Raw genomic sequence first — 19,943 nt, 5'->3', positions numbered from 1 at the left:
GAAGCGTCTCTTGATGTGCTTGGTTCTTTTGTGAAATCTGGATTCCTTTGCCAAGGCAATTGCACCAGTATTGTCACAAAAGATTTTCATTGGACCCGATGCACTAGGTATGACACCTAGCTCGGATATGAACTCCATCATCCAGACTCCTTCATTTGCTGCTTCCGAAGCAGCTATGTACTCCGCTTCACACGTAAATCCCGCCACAACGCTTTGTTTAGAACTGCACCAACTAACAGCTCCACCGTTCAATGTAAACACGTATCCGGTTTGCGATTTAGAATCGTCCGGATCAGTGTCAAAGCTTGCGTCGACGTAACCATTTACGACTAGCTCTTTGTCACCTCCATAAACGAGAAACATATCCTTAGTCCTTTTTAGGTATTTCAGGATGTTCTTGACCGCTGTCCAGTGATCCACTCCTGGATTACTTTGGTACCTCCCTGCTAAACTTATAGCAAGGCACACATCAGGTCTGGTACACAACATTGCATACATGATAGAGCCTATGGCTGAAGCATAGGGAACATCTTTCATCTTCTCTCTATCTTCTGTAGTGGTTGGGCATTGAGTCTTACTCAACTTCACACCTTGTAACACAAGCAAGAACCCTTTCTTTGCTTGATCCATTTTGAACTTCTTCAAAACTTTGCCAAGGTATGTGCTTTGTGAAAGTTCAATTAAGCGTCTTGATCTATCTCTATAGATCTTGATGCCCAATATATAAGCAGCTTCACCGAGGTCCTTCATTGAAAACTCTTATTCAAGTATCCCTTTATGCTATCCAGAAATTCTATATCATTTCCAATCAGCAATATGTCATCCACATATAATATCAGAAATGCTACAGAGCTCCCACTCACTTTCTTGTAAATACAAGCTTCTCCAAAAGTCTGTATAAAACCATATGCTTTGATCACACTATCAAAGCGTTTATTCCAACTCCGAGAGGCTTGCACCAGTCCATAAATAGATCGCTGGAGCTTGCACACTTTGTTAGCTCCCTTTGGATCGACAAAACCTTCCGGTTGCATCATATACAACTCTTCTTCCAGAAATCCATTCAGGAATGCAGTTTTGACATCCATTTGCCAAATTTCATAATCATAAAATGCGGCAATTGCTAACATGATTCGGACAGACTTAAGCATCGCTACGGGTGAGAAAGTCTCATCATAGTCAATCCCTTGAACTTGTCGAAAACCTTTTGCAACAAGTCGAGCTTTATAGACAGTAACATTACCGTCAGCGTCAGTCTTCTTCTTGAAGATCCATTTATTCTCAATGGCTCGCCGATCATCGGGCAAGTCAACCAAAGTCCACACTTTGTTCTCATACATGGATCCCATCTCAGATTTCATGGCCTCAAGCCATTTTGCGGAATCTGGGCTCACCATCGCTTCTTCATAGTTCGTAGGTTCGTCATGGTCTAGTAACATAACTTCCAGAACAGGATTACCGTACCACTCTGGTGCGGATCTTACTCTGGTTGACCTACGAGGTTCAGTAATAACTTGATCTAAAGTTTCATGATCATCATCATTAACTTCCTCACTAATTGGTGTATGTGTCACAGGAACCGGTTTCTGTGATGAACTACTTTCCAATAAGGGAGCAGGTATAGTTACCTCATCAAGTTCTACTTTCCTCCCACTCACTTATTTCGAGAGAAACTCCTTCTCTAGAAAGGATCCAAATTTAGCAACAAAAGTCTTGCCTTTAGATCTGTGATAGAAGGTGTACCCAACAGTTTCCTTTGGGTATCGTATGAAGACACATTTCTCCGATTTGGGTTTGAGCTTATCAGGTTGAAGCTTTTTCACATCAGCATCGCAGCCCCAAACTTTAAGAAACGACAACGTTGGTTTCTTGCCAAACCACAGTTCATAAGGCGTCGTCTCAACGAATTTTGATGGTGCCCTATTTAATGTGAATGCAGCCGTCTCTAAAGCATAACCCCAAAAAGATAGCGGTAAATCAGTAAGAGACATGATAGATCGCACCATATCTAGTAAAGTACGATTACGACGTTCGGACACACCATTACGCTGTGGTGTTCCGGGTGGTGTGAGTTGCGAAACTATTCCGCATTGTTTCAAATGAAGACCAAACTCGTAACTCAAATATTCTCCTCCACGATCAGACCGTAGAAACTTTATTTTCTTGTTACGATGCTTTTCCACTTCACTCTGAAATTCTTTGAACTTCTCAAATGTTTCAGACTTATGTTTCATTAAGTAGATATACCCATATCTGCTTAAATCATCTGTGAAGGTGAGAAAATAACGATACCAGCCGCGAGCCTCAACATTCATCGGACCACATACATCTGTATGTATGGTTTCCAACAAATCTGTTGCTCGCTCCATAGTTCTGGAGAACGGCGTTTTAGTCATCTTGCCCATGAGGCACGGTTCGCAAGTACCAAGTGATTCATAATCAAGTGGTTCCGAAAGTCCATCAGTATGGAGTTTCTTCATGTGCTTTACACCAATATGACCTAAACGGCAGTGCCACAAATAAGTTGCACTATCATTATCAACTCTGCATCTTTTTGCTTCAATATTATGAATATGTGTATCACTACTATCGAGATTCAACAAAAATAGACCACTCTTCAAGGGTGCATGACCATAAAAGATATTACTCATATAAATAGAACAACCATTATTCTCTGATTTAAATGAATAACCGTCTCGCATCAAACAAGATCCACATATAATGTTCATGCTCAACGCTGGCACCAAATAACATTATTCAGGTCTAAAACTAATCTCGAAGGTAGATGTAGAGGTAGCGTGCCGACCGCGATCACATCGACTTTGGAACCATTTCCCACGCGCATCGTCACCTCGTCCTTAGCCAATCTTCGCTTAATCCGTAGTCCCTATTTTGAGTTGCAAATATTAGCAACAGAACCAGTATCAAATACCCAGGTGCTACTGCGAGCATTAGTAAGGTACACATCAATAACATGTATATCACATATACCTTTGTTCACCTTGCCATCCTTCTTATCCGCCAATTATTTGGGGCAGTTCCGCTTCCAGTGACCAGTCTGTTTGTAGTAGAAGCACTCGGTCTCAGGCTTAGGTCCAGACTTGGGTTTCTTCTCCTGAGCAGCAACTTGTTTGCTGTTCTTCTTGAAGTTCCCCTTCTTCTTCCCTTTGCCCTTTTTCTTGAAACTGGTGGTCTTGTTGACCATCAACACTTGATGCTCCTTCTTGATTTCTACCTCCGCAGCATTTAGCATTGCGAAGAGCTCGGGAATCGTCTTATCCATCCCTTGCATGTTATAGTTCATCACGAAGCTCTTGTAGCTTGGTGGCAGTGATTGAAGAATTCTGTCAATGACGCTATCATCCGGAAGATTAACTCCCAGTTGAATCAAGTGATTGTTATACCCAAACATTCTGAGTATATGCTCACTGACAGAACTATTCTCCTCCATCTTACAGTTGTAGAACTTATTGGAGACTTCATATCTCTCAATCCGGGCATTTGCTTGAAATATTAACTTCAACTCGTGGAACATCTCATATGCTCCATGACGTTCAAAACGTCGTTGAAGTCCCGGTTCTAAGCCGTAAAGCATGGCACACTGAACTATCGAGTAGTCATCAGCTTTGCTCTGCCAGAGTTCATAACATCTGGTGTTGCTCCTGCAGCAGGTCTGTCACCTAGCGGTGCTTCCAGGACGTAATTCTTCTGTGCAGCAATGAGGATAATCCTCAAGTTACGGACTCAGTCCGTGTAATTGCTACCATCATCTTTCAACTTTGCTTTCTCAAGGAACACCTAGTGGGCCATCTATCCTCGATCAACATAGACAAGCAAAATACTATCAGGTACTAAGTTCATGATAAATTTAAGTTCAATTAATCGTATTACTTAAGAACTCCCACTTAGATAGACATCCCTCTAATCCTCTAAGTGATCACGTGATCCAAATCAACTAAACCATGTCCGATCATCACGTGAGATGGAGTAGTTTCAATGGTGAACATCACTATGTTGATCATATCTACTATATGATTCATGCTCGACCTTTCGGTCTCAGTGTTCCGAGGCCATATCTGCATATGCTAGGCTCGTCAAGTTTAACCTGAGTATTCCGCGTGTGCAACTGTTTTGCACCCGTTGTATTTGAACGTAGAGCCTATCACACTCGATCATCACGTGGTGTCTCAGCACGAAGAACTTTCGCAACGGTGCATACTCAGGGAGAACACTTATACATTGATAATTTAGTGAGAGATCATCTTATAATGCTACCGTCAATCAAAGCAAGATAAGATGAATAAAAGATAAACATCACATGTAATCAATATAAGTGATATGATATGGCCATCATCATCTTGTGCTTATGATCTCCATCTCCGAAGCACCGTCATGATCACCATCGTCACCGGCGCGACACCTTGATCTCCATCGTAGCATCGTTGTCGTCTCGCCAACTTATGCTTCTACGACTATCGCTACCGCTTAGTGATAAAGTAAAGCATTACAGGGCGATTGCATTGCATACAATAAAGCGACAACCATATGGCTCCTGCCAGTTGCCGATAACTCGGTTACAAAACATGATCATCTCATACAATTAAATATAGCATCATGCCTTGACCATATCACATCACAACATGCCCTGCAAAAACAAGTTAGACGTCCTCTACTTTGTTGTTGCAAGTTTTACGTGGCTGCTACGGGCTGAGCAAGAACCGTTCTTACCTACGCATCAAAACCACAACGATAGTTCGTCAAGTTAGTGCTGTTTTAACCTTCTCAAGGACCGGGCGTAGCCACACTGGGTTCAACTAAAGTTGGAGAAACTGACACCTGCCAGCCGCCTGTGTGCAAAGCACGTCGGTAGAACCAGTCTCGCGTAAGCGTACGCGTAATGTCAGTCCCGGCCGCTTCATCCAACAATACCGCCGAACCAAAGTATGACATGCTGGTAAGCAGTATGACTTGTATCGCCCACAACTCACTTGTGTTCTACTCGTGCATATAACATCTACGCATAAAACCAGGCTTGGATGCCACTGTTGGGGAACGTAGTAATTTCAAAAATTTCCTACGCACACGCAAGATCATGGTAATGCATAGCAACGAGAGGGGAGAGTGTGTCCACGTACCCTCGTAGACCGAAAGCGGAAGCGTTAGCACAACGCGGTGATGTAGTTGTACGTCTTCACGATCCGACCGATCAAGTACCGAACGTATGGCACCTCCGAGTTCAGCACACGTTCAGCTCGATGACGTCCCTCGAACTCCGATCCAGCTGAGCTTGGAGGGAGAGTTTCGTCAGCACGACGGCGTGGTGATGATGATGATGTTCTACCGACGCAGGGCTTCGCCTAAGCACCGCTATGATATTATCGAGGTGGATTATGGTGGAGGGGGGCACCGCACACGGCTAAGAGATCCAAGGGATCAATTGTTGTGTCTAGAGGTGCCCCTTGCCCCTGTATATAAAGGAGCAAGGGGGGAGAGGCGGCCGGCCAGGAGGAGGCGCGCCAGGGAGGAGTCCTACTGCCACCGGGAGTAGGACTCCCTCCTTTCCTAGTTGGAGTAGGAGAAGGGGGAAGGAGGAGAGAGAGGGGAAGGAAAGGGGGGCGCCCCCCTCCTTGTCCAATTCAGACTAGAGGGGGAGGGGGCATGCGGCCTGCCCTGGCCGCCCCTCCTCTTCTCCACTAAGGCCCATCTTGGCCCATTAAACTCCCGGGGGGGGGGTTCCGGTAACCCCCGGTACTCCGGTAAAATCCCGTTCACCCGAAACACTTCCGATATCCAAATATAGGCTTCCAATATATCAATCTTTATGTCTCGACCATTTCGAGACTCCTCGTCATGTCCGTGATCACATCCGGGATTCCGAACTACCTTCGGTAGATCAAAACACATAAATTCATAATATAACCGTCATCGAACTTTAAGCGTGCGGACCCTACGGGTTCGAGAACTATGTAGACATGACCGAGACATGTCTCCGGTCAATAACCAATAGCGGAACCTGGATGCTCATATTGGCTCCCACATATTCTACGAAGATCTTTATCGGTCAAACCGCATAACAACATACGTTGTTCCCTTTGTCATCGGTATGTTACTTGCCCGATATTCGATCGTCGGTATCTCAATACCTAGTTCAATCTCGTTACCGGCAAGTCTCTTTACTCGTTCCGTAATACATCATCCCGCAACTAACTCATTTGTTACAATGCTTGCAAGGCTTATAGTGATGTGCATTACCGAGTGGGCCCAGAGATACCTCTCCGACAATCGGAGTGACAAATCCTAATCTCGAAATACGCCAACCCAACAAGTACCTTTGGAGACACCTGTAGAGCACCTTTATAATCACCCAGTTACGTTGTGACGTTTGGTAGCACACAAAGTGTTCCTCCGGTAAACGGGAGTTGCATAATCTCATAGTCATAGGAACATGTATAAGTCATGAAGAAAGCAATAGCAGAATACTAAACGATCAAGTGCTAAGCTAACGGAATGGGTCAAGTCAATCACATCATTCTCCTAATGATGTGATCCCGTTAATCAAATGACAACTCATGTCTATGGCTAGGAAACATAACCATCTTTGATCAACGAGCTAGTCAAGTAGAGGCATACTAGTGACACTCTGTTTGTCTATGTATTCACCCAAGTATTATGTTTCCGGTTAATACAATTCTAGCATGAATAATAAACATTTATCATGAATTAAGGAAATAAATAATAACTTTATTATTGCCTCTAGGGCATATTTCCTTCAGATTGATGGATGTCAACCTTTCTCAATAGCCGGATCAGATACATTGGAAACTAACAAGGAATGGGGTTTTCTCGGTAAAATCTATGTATATGGATATTGTCGTGGAATTGTCACGGCAGATGTCCTAGTGTGAGGACTTAGTCGTGAGGCCAACGCATCTTTGTAGTAGCTTGAGAGGGGTTAAGCGGAATTGAGAGACGCAACACAAGACAAGGATTTAGACAGCTTCAGGCCCCGGGAAACATCATCCAGTAACAACCCTACATGTTGTTTGTGGCTAGGTCTCATTATGCTCATGAGGGAGTCGCCGGTAAACCGGCTCTTTGTGTCTAGCCCTAGAGATTATTTCTTGTTGCTTGTCCCTCTTGGGGAGCCCTGCCCCTCCTTATATAAGTTAGAGGGGCGGGTTACATGTGGAGTCCTATTAGGATTAGGACTAGTCTACCTTCTAATACAAACCGGATACAAGTACGGGTCTTAACTCCTTGTAAGGTAAATATTCCTCATGCCTTTCCTCTTAAACCGGCCCACCATTAACATAAACCGGCCTTTTGGGCCTTGGGCCTTGTCATCCGTACGCCGCCCGCCGGGTTACCAGTGCGTCATAATGTTCAGGCAGGTTGCTTGTAAACCGTCTGGTCAGGGCGGGTCGCCAGTGAATCTCCAAGTGTCAACCGGGTCTCAAGTAAACCGCCAAGCCCGGCCGGGTCATATTTCCGGCGTGTTCATACCGCGGGGTATATCCCCGACATTAGCCCCCAGTTTATTTTGGATTTATCCATGTTAAACTGATCCTGTAAAACAAACACAAGAACAACCTTGACAAGTTGTACTCCGGGTTAAAAATTCCTGTAAAACGGCACCTGGTCATCTTTAAGTCCTTGTCATTTCCTTTTTGATACATGCCCATGAACTCATAGCAAATCTCCTTTAGTAGATATGTTCAAACTTTGTGAATGCAAAAAATCCAGATACTTCTTTTGAGAAATCCGGGTCAATAAGCCAGCTTCAGAGTCAATTTGCTGACATTGGTCTCTTGTAGAGATTGTAAGAAATAACCCACTTGAATCGGTTTCCTATGACCTGGCTTAAAAAATATTGGTCTTGAAATACTTATCTAACTTTCAGCCGGCTTGAAGATGTAAAACTTGCCGGTTTATCATTACCAAAATTGCCGGTTTATAAATATTGATGGCACCGGGTCATAATTGTAGTTAACATCAAGCTTGAAAATATACCTCTTATATGCCTATCACTTGTAGCCCCCAAGTCTTAAAAGGGTAGCGTAGCAACAGCTTAAGACTTGCTTGAATATAAATGTCACAACCTTGAAAACATCCGATTTGTTCATCTCAGTCACGAGTCATAAACTGAGTATTCCACATATGTAGCCCCCAAGTGCCGGGTTGTCATGCTTGCAGCAACCTGGGACTTGAAATTGCCTTATGCTCATAAAAACTTCAACCAGTGTAGCCCCCAAGGGTCGGGTCATTATGCAAATAATGAGTAGAGACTTTGAAAATATGATCATGTAGACTTTAACAGCAACATGTAGCCCCCAAGGGCCGGCTTAGTAAGATAACACTGAGCTGGGACTTTATATATACTTTATTGAAAATAACATCATATGATGTAGCTCCCATCATGGGGCTTGAACCCACGTCCACAAGGTTAAGAGCTTTGTGCTTTACCAACTGAGGAGTGGACCCTTCAATATAATGGATTAAGACTTGTGTACCTTGAATTGTTGACAGGAGCAATTGATAGCCCCCAAGGGCCGGCTCATTACGATGTGATGAGTCGGGTCTTCAATAAGGTGATGAAAAAATGACTTTGCATTAGCCCCCAAGTGCCATGGTGCATGTTGGCAGTAACATGGGACTTGCATATTTGATGTAATCTCAATTTGAATAATGTAGCCCCCAAGTGCCGTGTCGTAAGCCTGCAGCGACTCGGGACTATTCCTTCCATTGTAGAATAAATCATATCCATCAATAAAATAATATCTATTGCGCTAAAGCGACTGTGAAAACCTTAATCATAATACTGGTTATTGATAACCATAATAAAAATCCAGCCATGTTGGCTATTAAAGATTTGAATAATATACCCAATGATTTATAATCGCATGATTCCAATGGCGCAATCCAAATATATATTGGCGACTTATAGTCGAAAGCCAGGCCGGGTTAATAAATACCGGATATTAACTTACCTCATACTGGCGACTTGTAGTCGAAAACCAGACCGGGTCAATAAACACCGATTTATCATAAAATGTTGTAAACCTCATCGAAAGAGAAAAAAATTCGAATAAAATCATGAGAAGACGCGAGGCTTTTCATGGGCTGCTTGACCCAAAATCAAGGCTTTTCATCGGCTGCCAGGCCACTGAGTTAAACCATTTTACAAAGCCTTTTAAGATGGACCTCACATTAACCAATCGTTGTTTTAACTTTGACAAGTTCAGGGTCTGTATAAGATTGACTTGCCAAACGTTCGGCGGGTCATACCAGGATTACCTGGGCGGAGTGACTTACTTAAAGAACGCAGGATAACCCGGAGTTTTAGGTGAATACACCTGGCTTCCAAACCTGGCTTGATAGCCTATTACAAGGGTTAAAACTCTTTGTTGCTGTGCAACAAAAGAGCCCCAGGTAATATTTTGAGCTGTGCTCAGTGGGTGCCTATGTTTGAGATGTGCTTTTGCAACACTCTCTTTGGCCCCTTTTAACTTTGGGTAACGAGCCCCCAAGTTTATTTATATATATATATATATATATATATATATATATATATATATATATATATATATATATATATATATATATATATAGCCTTTGAGCCGGATCAATGGGCAATCATAATTTTGCTCTATAAAGCAGAAGCCCCCATGTGATCAATAATATGATAAGCCAATAAGGCAGGATACCTATGTTTGAACCGCGCATCATGGCAACAGGTCCTCTTCGGCAACCTTTAACTTTTTGCAAGAGATAAATTCTTCTTGAACCGGATATTGAGAGCGTCAGAGCTTTGCAAGAGATAGTTTCCTCTTAAACCGGATTTGAACCAGATACTAAGGGCTTCAGCACTGTGTGGGAGACGGGATTTCCCTTAAACCGGACTATAAACTGGAAGCATCATTGTGAGCCGGAATATTTCTGACGGCCTTTAAATTTTCATCAATATAACAGTAGCCTCCGGGACCGGGTTATCTTTCCCTTCAACGTCCTGGGGCACTTGAATTTGCTGAAACTGGCAAGACTTGCTGAATCATATCATCGTAGCCCCAGAGTCTTAAGATGACTCAAGGAGTTGTCTTGAGATTCTCCCTACTTGACCATAGCAGAAGGTATATATCATTGGTGTTGATAACGCAATGTGAAACCACAGAAGGTTGAGGTAACTGCGGCGGGTTATAAATGATCCCTTATGAGCCGTGTCAGCAACTCGGCCAATGGTTCCTTCCAACTTGCTGTTTGAAGTTAACCAAACTGTAGTGGCAGTGATTTGTGCGCATGTCCATTGAGCCATCCAGCGCAGACGGCGGCTGAATGATAATTTGCCTCCAATTTGTTGGAAGAAAACCGGGCTACCCAAGCAGTGACTTGCTCATACTCAATAAATAGCTCATGCAGACAGGTGTGGCCCGGTGTGTTGATGTAGATCAGACCGCAAGGGCGGTAGCGTAAGCACTTCCGTTGAGCACGGCAGCACGGATAAATGTAGTGCAAAATGACGATGCTATGCACTCCATATCCGTGATATAACTCCACTTCGGTGATGACTAATTGTCCTGATGTATTTGGATGACAGATGATCTCACCATGTCTGCCATGAACATGAAACAATTTGCCCTGCGCATAAAAGCATTAAAGGCAGAATAATGTTTCTCGGAGAAATTAAAGTATAATGATGAAATAAATAGGGCAGATAGCACCTGGTATTTTTGCCGGATGAACACAGACTGAGCAAATAATCCCTTGTTTTGCTGGTGTCCATGCCCGTAGAGATTTATTCCGGGTGGACGCAACAGTTGTGCTGACACCGGACTAGTACTGATAGCAATTTGTCCACGTGACGCCCTCCATGTAGTATCAAGTGCGACCTTTAGAACCAGTCAAACCAGTAGATTTTGAACTTTCCTTCCAGCCCCGTTGGGCAGTCAACATGCCCACAGGCCGCATTCAGAGATAGCCATATTCAGAAATAGCCACTCAGGCGACTCGAAGAAGGGGGGGCACGGCTGCGAAAACAAGCGGGGTCGGCTCGCGGCGATTGTCCGCACCAGCGGGGCGACTCGGAGTCTCGAAGCACAGCAGCGGCCAAGATGGGCAACTTAGCGCTCTGACGTGGAAAATGCAAGTCCCGGCACGACTCAACTCCAGGCATGGTGCAGATGCTAGCCCGGCTTCGTCTTTGCTCAGCGAATCTGATACAAAATACTTGGTGTGTCACCCCGCGACCACTTCTCTTTCTGAATAATATCGAGTGACGCCAGGTATGCAAATCGCCCATGAAAAGTACTGAAGCCCGATTTGAGCATCTCTCGTATTTTTGTTTAAACTCCCACGTACGTGCGCTGATGCTCAATGATATATGATCTGATCTTATCTCCCAATCCTTCTGTTTTTATTGCTTGGCTCTTCGTGATAGACCGGCAGCAGCGGCGGATCATGAGTGAGGCGAGTCATGGAAACGACCCGTAGTGACGGAAGGAGCGGCAGCAACAGTCCGGGTCACGCTCGGAGCTGCGGCGACTCGAGGCAACCAAGGCGAGGCTGGCGGCGACTTCGGCGGCCCTCGGCCGGCGGCAGCTCTGACATAGGGAGGCAAGGCAGCCTCGGACGCCGGGCGAAGCCGTCAGGTTAAACCGGCAGGATGCGGCCGTCGAAACGGTTTACGCCCATCTATCATCGGAGCCAAGAAAACATTGTTGTAGTAGACAGTCGGGAAGTCATCATGCTAAGGCCACATAGGACCAGCGCACCAAAACAGCAACCGCCGCCGATGAAGAAAAGCATAGATCAAAAGGATCCAACCTGCAAACACACATATGTGGACAAACGACAACCGGATCCAAAGGGATCCACCGAAGACAAACGCCGATTGGATCCCACGAGATCCGTGGGAGATAGACCTCTGCACGCCCTCCGACGACCTGGAAGCATCGTCGGGACGGATGTTATGTGGGGAGAACCTAATTTCATCTTCAAAAATTTGTCTTCTTGAGCATGGCCCAAATCCTATCAAAACTTAAAGAAACACCTAAAAACAAAGTCCTCACACTGACAAGAGGCGAGATCCACCGTGCCTGACGAAGCAGATAGGCAAAAAGAAAAGATGCATATGGCTCTTAAAAAAAAAGATGTGTCTTCTTGTGCTGCTTTCGGGAGGTGACTCTTAAAATTTTTACTCCTCTAAAGATAAGGTTTGAGGGTTCGGCTAGGTGCAGTGGCTCTTAAATTTACTCCTCTAATTCTTAAAGTTTTTTAAGAAATCAACTACTGTAACAACTACAGATGCTCTTAAATTTACTCCACTAATGAAGATTTCTACTGGATCGAGATGCTCTAACTGGGTTCAAAACTTCAAATCAAACATGCCTTACAATACTACTGGCGTAACGTGCCTGCCACTCTGGCTTCATAGAGTATTGTTTAACCAAAGTGCCGTCGCTTTGTGTCAGTTGACCGTTTGACCGTCATATTTAAATACTAGTGCATCTCATTGCTGAATAGACAATACTGCTCCCACGTGACATTCATTCAGCTCTCCTCATGTCTTCATTTTCCAAAATTACAAAAAATCAGTTGCCTCTGAGTTCCGATCCCCAAATCCTAAACCAGAGCTCTATTTCTCTTACAGGGCTTTCTACCGACTGAAATGACTTCCATTTTATTTCCTCAACTGAAATGATTTCATACGGTTATTAAAGCTAGAGAGACTACTCCCTCTATCTCAAAATGTAAGACATTCTTTTGACACTAGAGAGACGGCAGAGGGAGTACGAAAGATTGGCTCTTCATTTCATCTCATCGCAAAGAAAAGGAAACAACAAACAAACAAACAAACCCTTGTGTTCAGCATGATGTAGACAGTCAGGCTACATTTATGTTCATTTACAAACCAAGCAATAACGAATGTTCTTGTAACAACAGGTTACATCACATCACATCAACCATCCTGGACTCACTACAGTTGCTCTCCTAATCTCAAGAGCGAGCACTGCACTGCAATTGCACTCACTAAACTCTGGGAAACGCCCGCAAACCTACGCTAAATCAAGCGGAACTCACTCAGTTATCATACAGACACAGACAGACAGGATCATCATCATCATACAATTACCAGCCCTAGGCATCCATCAGCAGCCTACACAGGAACTCAATCAACATTTATGTGAGCCATCGCCTACGACTGCACGACTCGAAAAAGGTCGGGGGGAAATAACAACACAACCAGATCGGAGGGGGAGAGGATGATGGGAAGGGGATGCTACAAGATCTTCGAAAAATATCAGGTTGTTGATCAGCAGGGGGCTGACGCTGCGCTGCTAGGAGTTGTTGATCAGCAGGGGGCTGGTGCCGTTAGATTGTCTATGGAAGAGCGACACAGGCATCGCCGGCGACAGCATATTGGCTACACATTCAAACTGCAATGGGATGGGAAACACAAATTAGCTGTCAAGTGATTCTAAAAACCGTATGAATGTATGGCTTGCAAGAAAAAAGATTCATGTGGTGTTCTGTTTACTGAACTCAAGCAGCAAGTGGTGATTGTGGCATACCTTTTCCTGCCGGTACTTCTCGCGTATGGCATTGAGGGGGGGACTTCCGCTGGTGTTGCCCTGCTGCAGCTCCCATAGATCGCGTACGCATCCTTGAATATCAGAACTTTTGTATGAGGTGTAATGCTCGAGAGTACAGTTCTGCACGAGACATAACATATATTAGAGCAAATAGAACATGATGTAAAGAGGTCTGCATCCAGAGTTCTCATACGAACCCATGGCAGGTCTGATTGGTCGAGTGTCCATCTTGCAAGGAACACTGCCGAGGCTGCCACCACTGAAGGGTGAAATTTCAGGAAACTGTAATCGGTCAAAGTCAACTCCGCGAGATAATTGCCCAGATAGCCCAAAGTTGCACAAGGAGCCTGCAAATGTAGTTTGGGAACTTAGTGATCATCAGACATCAAACATACAAATTAAATGAAAACTGTGCTGATATGGTTGGATGCCAGTCTTACTTTTTGAGAAGCATGTGCGGCTCTAAGGAATCTCCTAATAAAATTTCAAGGAAACGCTTGTCAGTGATGTCATATTGGAAAAGAAATAAGATCTGTCTAGTCATCCTGTCCTGAGTAACTAACCTCAGAAACGTTTTGATTGTGGGAACAGAAAGATGAAACCCCAGATCATTAAGCACTTCGCACTCCATTTTCAGCACCTATTCAATCAGGATGATATCAATTACGGCAGATCAACAATGACACTTTGCATATGTGTAATTAACAATCCTTCAAACTTTACATGTAACAAGTACCTGATTTTTTGTATATGTGTTATCAGTTATGAAACAAAATTCTTCAACACGAGGCGCACAGATCTCTTCATATTTTCTGCAGAAGAAGGTAGATCTTTAAATGATTCTACTGACACATGTCACTGGTGCCAATGGCAGCAGAAACAATAAACATAATTCATGCATTTGCTGCAAAGTAAGCTCCTTCAGCAACTAGGCAAACCTTTTCATGAGACATCTTCCTAACAATTTCAAAGCTTTTGATGTTAAAATATTAAAATCAAACAAATGTGAACTTACGAGGCAATCAGCATGCTAGTTATTCCAAGAAGTTGTAGTTTCTGTCTTTCAATATATTTCCGAGAAAGAAATTGATCAATAAGATATACAGTGAGGTACAGTGTGTCTGGCACAAGTTTATATTCCTCAGAAACCTGCAAAGATAGAACTTCATAAGCTTAGAAGTCATGATTCATGAACAGTGAAGATTAAACTTGAACAGGGATCTTGATTTGCAGTGAAAGAAAATGCAGGTTTCCCATATGCATGTGAGAAATGTAGAGTACGTTTCTGGTGCTGAAGATCACTGTCATTGTATTCTGACTTCTTCAGTATCACAGGGACTCTGTGGCTTATTATGTGTTTATTTTCTATATATACATACAGCACATGTTACCACTACAGCACGAGTTTGACCATGTTGCATTTGGCTCAGTTCAGCAACTTATATGTGGTGCAAAAAGAATGGATGGGTGGATCATCACCACTGATTCAAACTTCTCATATAAAATCCTCCATCACTAACACCAAATAGTTGTGAGATTTGAAAGGGAAATGAATATTTATGTGATCTATCGAGTCCATCGAGGACGGATGTGGAAACCTTGCACTCTATTCCTCTCAGAAATGAATGTGCAAAGTTCCTACCATCCGTAAAAAAAAACACATTCACGTGTGATTGATTACTTCATATTTGCAAGTTATACACATCAATTTGTATGTAAAGTTGTGCAGTTAAATGGCAATGATGAATGTTCACACAGTCTTAAAAACATGGTTGAACTATTTATGAATAAATTTAATCAGAAGCCATCCAAACAAACCTCAACAAGCCAATCAATCAGGATTCCTCGCATGCCCTTTGTGATATCCCTTTGCAAAGTCTCCATGTAATTTGATTTAGGTCTCCTTATAAGCTGGGGAATAACATGAGCATATAAGACGGTTGTTGAAATGCTTTCACAAAAAAAGTATACTAATAGTATAGCACAGAGACGAAACATAAACATCCAAAAATGAAATTCTTCCCAACTTAATAAGTCATGTAAAATATGAGGAATTTAGAAGTCTGTCTAAACAGTAGAAGAAGCTCTTCCCTTTTACAAAAGAACATAAACATACCTCTGCAGCCATTAGGTTTCTGTATATCTCTGCAGCATAGGAAGCACACATTTGTGGATTGCCATTATCTTTGTCAATGTCTATAACGTTTAAGCCAACATAGTACCCTGGAACAAAGATACAGAATCTTTAGCTGCTGCCCCACAAAACAGAATACATAAATATCTGCAACTTTCTCAGGAATGCTCAGTGGACAAAAACATTTACAGTATGCTTCGTAGGTTTAAGTTCTGTGGCCACAGAAAAACCTTAAGATTCAGGAATATACTCAGGATACGACCAGACTGCCAGCAAAGAAGTGTAACATTACAAGCAAAGAGAAGCTCCGAACAGTTTCTTGAACTTCTAGGTCAACTTATCTCTTTTAGTCCATATGCTAAACAGTAGAGAGAGAAAAATGCAACTTAACTAACCAGTGTTTGAGTCAGCAGTTTCAGATTTATCTCTTGTGTTTCTTCCCTGAAAGAATGGCTCATGAACACCACTCTCCCTGTTCCGTGCAATATTCCATAATGACAACGATCCCTTGTTTTCGAGCAGAGCAGTGGGCTCCTCCTTTGGTGGCAAAAGCTCTGCCTTCTGAGATTCTTCCACATTATGAGAATCATTCACAACAAATGAAGTTCCACTAACAGCAGGAAGAGGTGGCTTAGGGGCCTTCTTTGTGCACTGCTTGTTTTTGCTTGGATTTCGCCCTACCTTTTGTGTGGGCCTTGACTGGAACAAAGGAAATGCATTCTAAATTAGTTGACAATCGGGAAAAGGTAATCATCAAAAAATCATACTAGGATACTGTAATAATATGTGGAACATCTTGGTACCTGTAGCTTAGTCACAGCAGTGCAGTTTCTGAACGAGTTTGCACAGCTTATGTTTGTCACATCCTTGAGTGCTGCTCGCCTTTTAGGAGGTGGAGCTGAAGTTAGAGCACTTGCACAAGTGTTCTCATCTGAAGCTCCCCGTTTCGCCTTTCCTTTAGTCGCCGGTTTTCGTTCAGTTCTGACAGGTACCGGTGCTGGGTGAGGCACTCCAAACCTTCCACGATTAGCAGCTTGAGCTCGTGTTACACGGCCGTTGGGAGCTTGGCAAGCAATAAGGACTGCATTATCCTTTCTTGCAGCCATTTAAGCCTGAATGGGTGAAAATGAAAATAGCATTATGGATTCATGCACTGAGCAAACGATATAGCAAGAAGTAGCACTGCAAAACTGAAAGGGGAATAAGACTAGGGTCTAGGATGTGCGTGAAACATCATGCAACACTCTTAAATAAACAAGGTACAAGTTTATCCAGTGTACTGAGAGGAGAGCATGAGCAAGAGACAATAAATTCTAAGGTCATAAAAAATCATATCAGCAACCGCTAAATTACATTGGGACACATCATTTCAACAAAATTACTTTCAGGTGTTGCATCCATGGACAAAATAATGAAACCCCGTATTCATGAAACCCAGTTCACAAGACGCACGACTCAAATTATATCCAAGTATATGAATACAGGTGACGTTGTTCTTTTTAAAATTGTGGAAAAGGTAGTTCTTTCTGGTTCTGGATAAGCTTAATGCCCTGGATTGCATTTTGTTTCCACTACCACATGTCCTGCAAGAAATATGGACCACGTACAAGAAATGTGCATCTATAATTTGATAGATCCGGTGTAATATTTGGGGCAAAGAAAATCCCCAAATCATGTCCTTCAGGTAAGTGAAAAAAATGCAGAAAGGGCAGCCGCCATCAAACTTAATAAGTAGCCAGCGCATCCAAATAATTAAAATGTGGGTGGGGATGAGCAGCACGAGGATGGCAGCCTCGTTCGGCGACGAGGAGCAGGGGGGAGGGGGCCGGCGGCGGGTCGGCCCCAGTTCTTGAAAAAAAAAACCCAAATCCTTTTCTTGAAAACAAGAAACCCAAATTCGGCGACCACGGCGCGCAAGGAAGGATGGCATCTAGGGGGGGGGGGGGGGGGGGGGGGGGGGGGGGGGGGGGGTGGGGAGCGGAGAAAGAACTCACCGGGCTCGGGAGGGCAGGGCGAGAGGAGTCGCCGCCGGCGTCGATCTGCCGAGGCCCGAGAGGAACGACCAAGAAAAGACTGTACCGCCGTCGATCTGGCGGCGAGGGGGGATGCGCCGGCAGGCGGCCCTGGAGGAGGCTGGCCGCCGTCGCTGGAGCCGTTCGCCGAGAGCGGGACGGGGAGCAGGGGGCCGCCGGCTTCTTGGCTCGGAAGGGGCGGGCGGGCTCTAGGGTTTAGGAGGGGGGGAATGCGGCGGCGGGGAACCAACCCTAGCGGCGCCCGTCCAGATCTACGCGGAGGAGACTCCCCCGCGCCGGCTGGATCCGGATGGGGCGGCTGCGGCGGAGGCGGCGACCTCCGAGCCTTGGGGGTTTGAAGTTTGAAGGGGGGAGGCGGGATGATTTGGGGCGGCCGTAGAAGAAGAGGACAAGGAGGGGAGGGGAGGGGAGGAGGGGACGACGCTCCTCCTCTCGTGGGTTCAATCCCTTTGGCAGGCCTGGCCCTACCCAAGCCCAATGTGAGTGAGATTCAACTGCTCACACTTTTTTTCCCCTCGCGTTAGTGGATCGGTCCCCCCTCGGCCTCCGGTGTCCTCCTGTGTGCCCGAAGGCGGGAGGGAGCCCTCGTGTTAGGTTTGTGCATGAGAAAGGGAGGCGAGGCACGGGAGGGTAGTCTCCTGGCTCTGTCTCGCTCCTTGTGCGGCCACACACCGGAGAGCACGTGATGTTTGCACCTGGGATTAACAGCTTCGGATCTCGGACGCTTCGGTCCTTCGTGGTGGTGGTGGTGGCGGTGGAGATGCTGGCATCAACTGAGTTCCAATCCAGGTTCTTCCCTTTTAGTCTCGTGACATGGTCTTCTTTGTCGGCAATCGATGACTTGACATGCAAAGAGAGTGTCCCTAGCCAGGGTGCATTACATGGTACTATAAAATACCTTTTATCACAAGAGTTGACAACAATAGATACACACTACAAAGCTGCACATCATTGTTATCACAAGAGATTCAAATACCAGGAGATTTTATTCGCACTATACATCAAGTTCATTTATACAAAAGAAAGCTCCATAAACTGCATCACCTATACTATCACTAGTAGAAAAAGGACCTAATCTGAGACACATTAGTCCCGGTTTGATTTTGGCCCGGTATTAATGGTACCATTAGTGCCGGTTCGAACGGTTATGCATTAATGTCGATTCGTGTTGAACCTTTAGTACCGGTTCGTGCCACGAACCGGTACTAAAGGGGTGGTGGCAGGCTGGCGTCAGGCCGGGGCCCCACGATCACCTTTGGTACCGGTTCGTGGCACAAACCGGTACTAAAGGGCTAACCTTTAGTACCGGTTCGTGCCATGAAGCGGGGCTAAAGGGGTCTGACCTATAGTCGTTAGGAAATTTTGAAAACTTCAATTTGGACATGTTTTGCAAAAAGTGTAGGGAAAATGTAAAACGGCTATAACTTTTGCATACGATGTCAGAAAAAAAGTATAATATATCAAAAAAATCAGCACAAAAATCCGCATACGATTTTGACAGCATATGGCCTGTTTGCAATTTTTTAGAATTCTCAAATTCCAAGAGGAAAAAAAGATATGCTCAAATTTCAGTTTTTTTGGTTAAATATAGTCAAACTATGGTCAAACTACTTATTCAAGAAGTATTAATGTTACTACATAATTATTCAAGAATATTAGTGTTACTAAATAATTATTTCAATTTTTTGAATTTTGGTCAAATCTGGTCAAACTATGGTCAAATTGTGGTCAAACTATGGTCAAACTTATTCAAAAAATATTAGTGTTACTAAATAATTACTGTTTTTTAGAATAATAATTTCAAACTCAAACGGTGAAACGTGTGACCTAATGCTCAAGCTAAACTGCTGAGGGTTAATAGGATTGTCAGCTTACATTTGTCAGGAAAACAACAAGTGCAGACTTGGAAAGTAGAGGGAATAGAACTCCGAAGTTAAGCGTGCTCAGGCTGGGGGAGTGAGAGGATGGGTGACCGGCCGAGAAGTTAGACGATTTGGAATGAGTGATCCACACTTGAGTAGTTAAGAGGGGTGATTAGAGACTAAATCATCAAATAATTCAGAAAATTGAAAATTGAAAAAAAACAAATTTTTTCCCCAAAATTTTCAGAAAAAAAATTCAAAAAAAACCTTTAGTACCTGTTGGTAACACCAACCGGTACTAAAGGTCCCCCATACCACAGCGCGAGCT

General features: G+C 44.0%; 1 protein-coding gene across 1 annotated transcript; it reads right to left on the bottom strand.

Moving 5' to 3' along the window:
- Positions 1–12,838: 12,838 nt before the first annotated feature.
- Positions 12,839–18,229, bottom strand: LOC109784081 (cyclin-A2-1). Its single transcript, XM_045233997.2, has 12 exons — positions 17,715–18,229; positions 16,524–16,832; positions 16,116–16,419; positions 15,703–15,809; positions 15,405–15,497; positions 14,602–14,735; positions 14,323–14,398; positions 14,150–14,226; positions 14,027–14,060; positions 13,784–13,933; positions 13,566–13,706; positions 12,839–13,430 (listed from the first exon to the last, which is right to left on the bottom strand). Exons 2-12 carry the CDS (start codon positions 16,824–16,826, stop codon positions 13,332–13,334), a joined length of 1,518 nt encoding a protein of 505 aa, XP_045089932.1. The 5' UTR covers positions 16,827–16,832; positions 17,715–18,229; the 3' UTR covers positions 12,839–13,331.
- Between the last annotated feature and the right edge of the window lie 1,714 nt (positions 18,230–19,943).

Source organism: Aegilops tauschii, chromosome 3 (genome assembly GCF_002575655.3).
Source record: "Aegilops tauschii subsp. strangulata cultivar AL8/78 chromosome 3, Aet v6.0, whole genome shotgun sequence".
Taxonomy (NCBI): domain Eukaryota; kingdom Viridiplantae; phylum Streptophyta; class Magnoliopsida; order Poales; family Poaceae; genus Aegilops; species Aegilops tauschii.
Note: the sequence above shows the minus strand (reverse complement) of the source record. Positions and strands in the feature narration are given on the sequence as shown.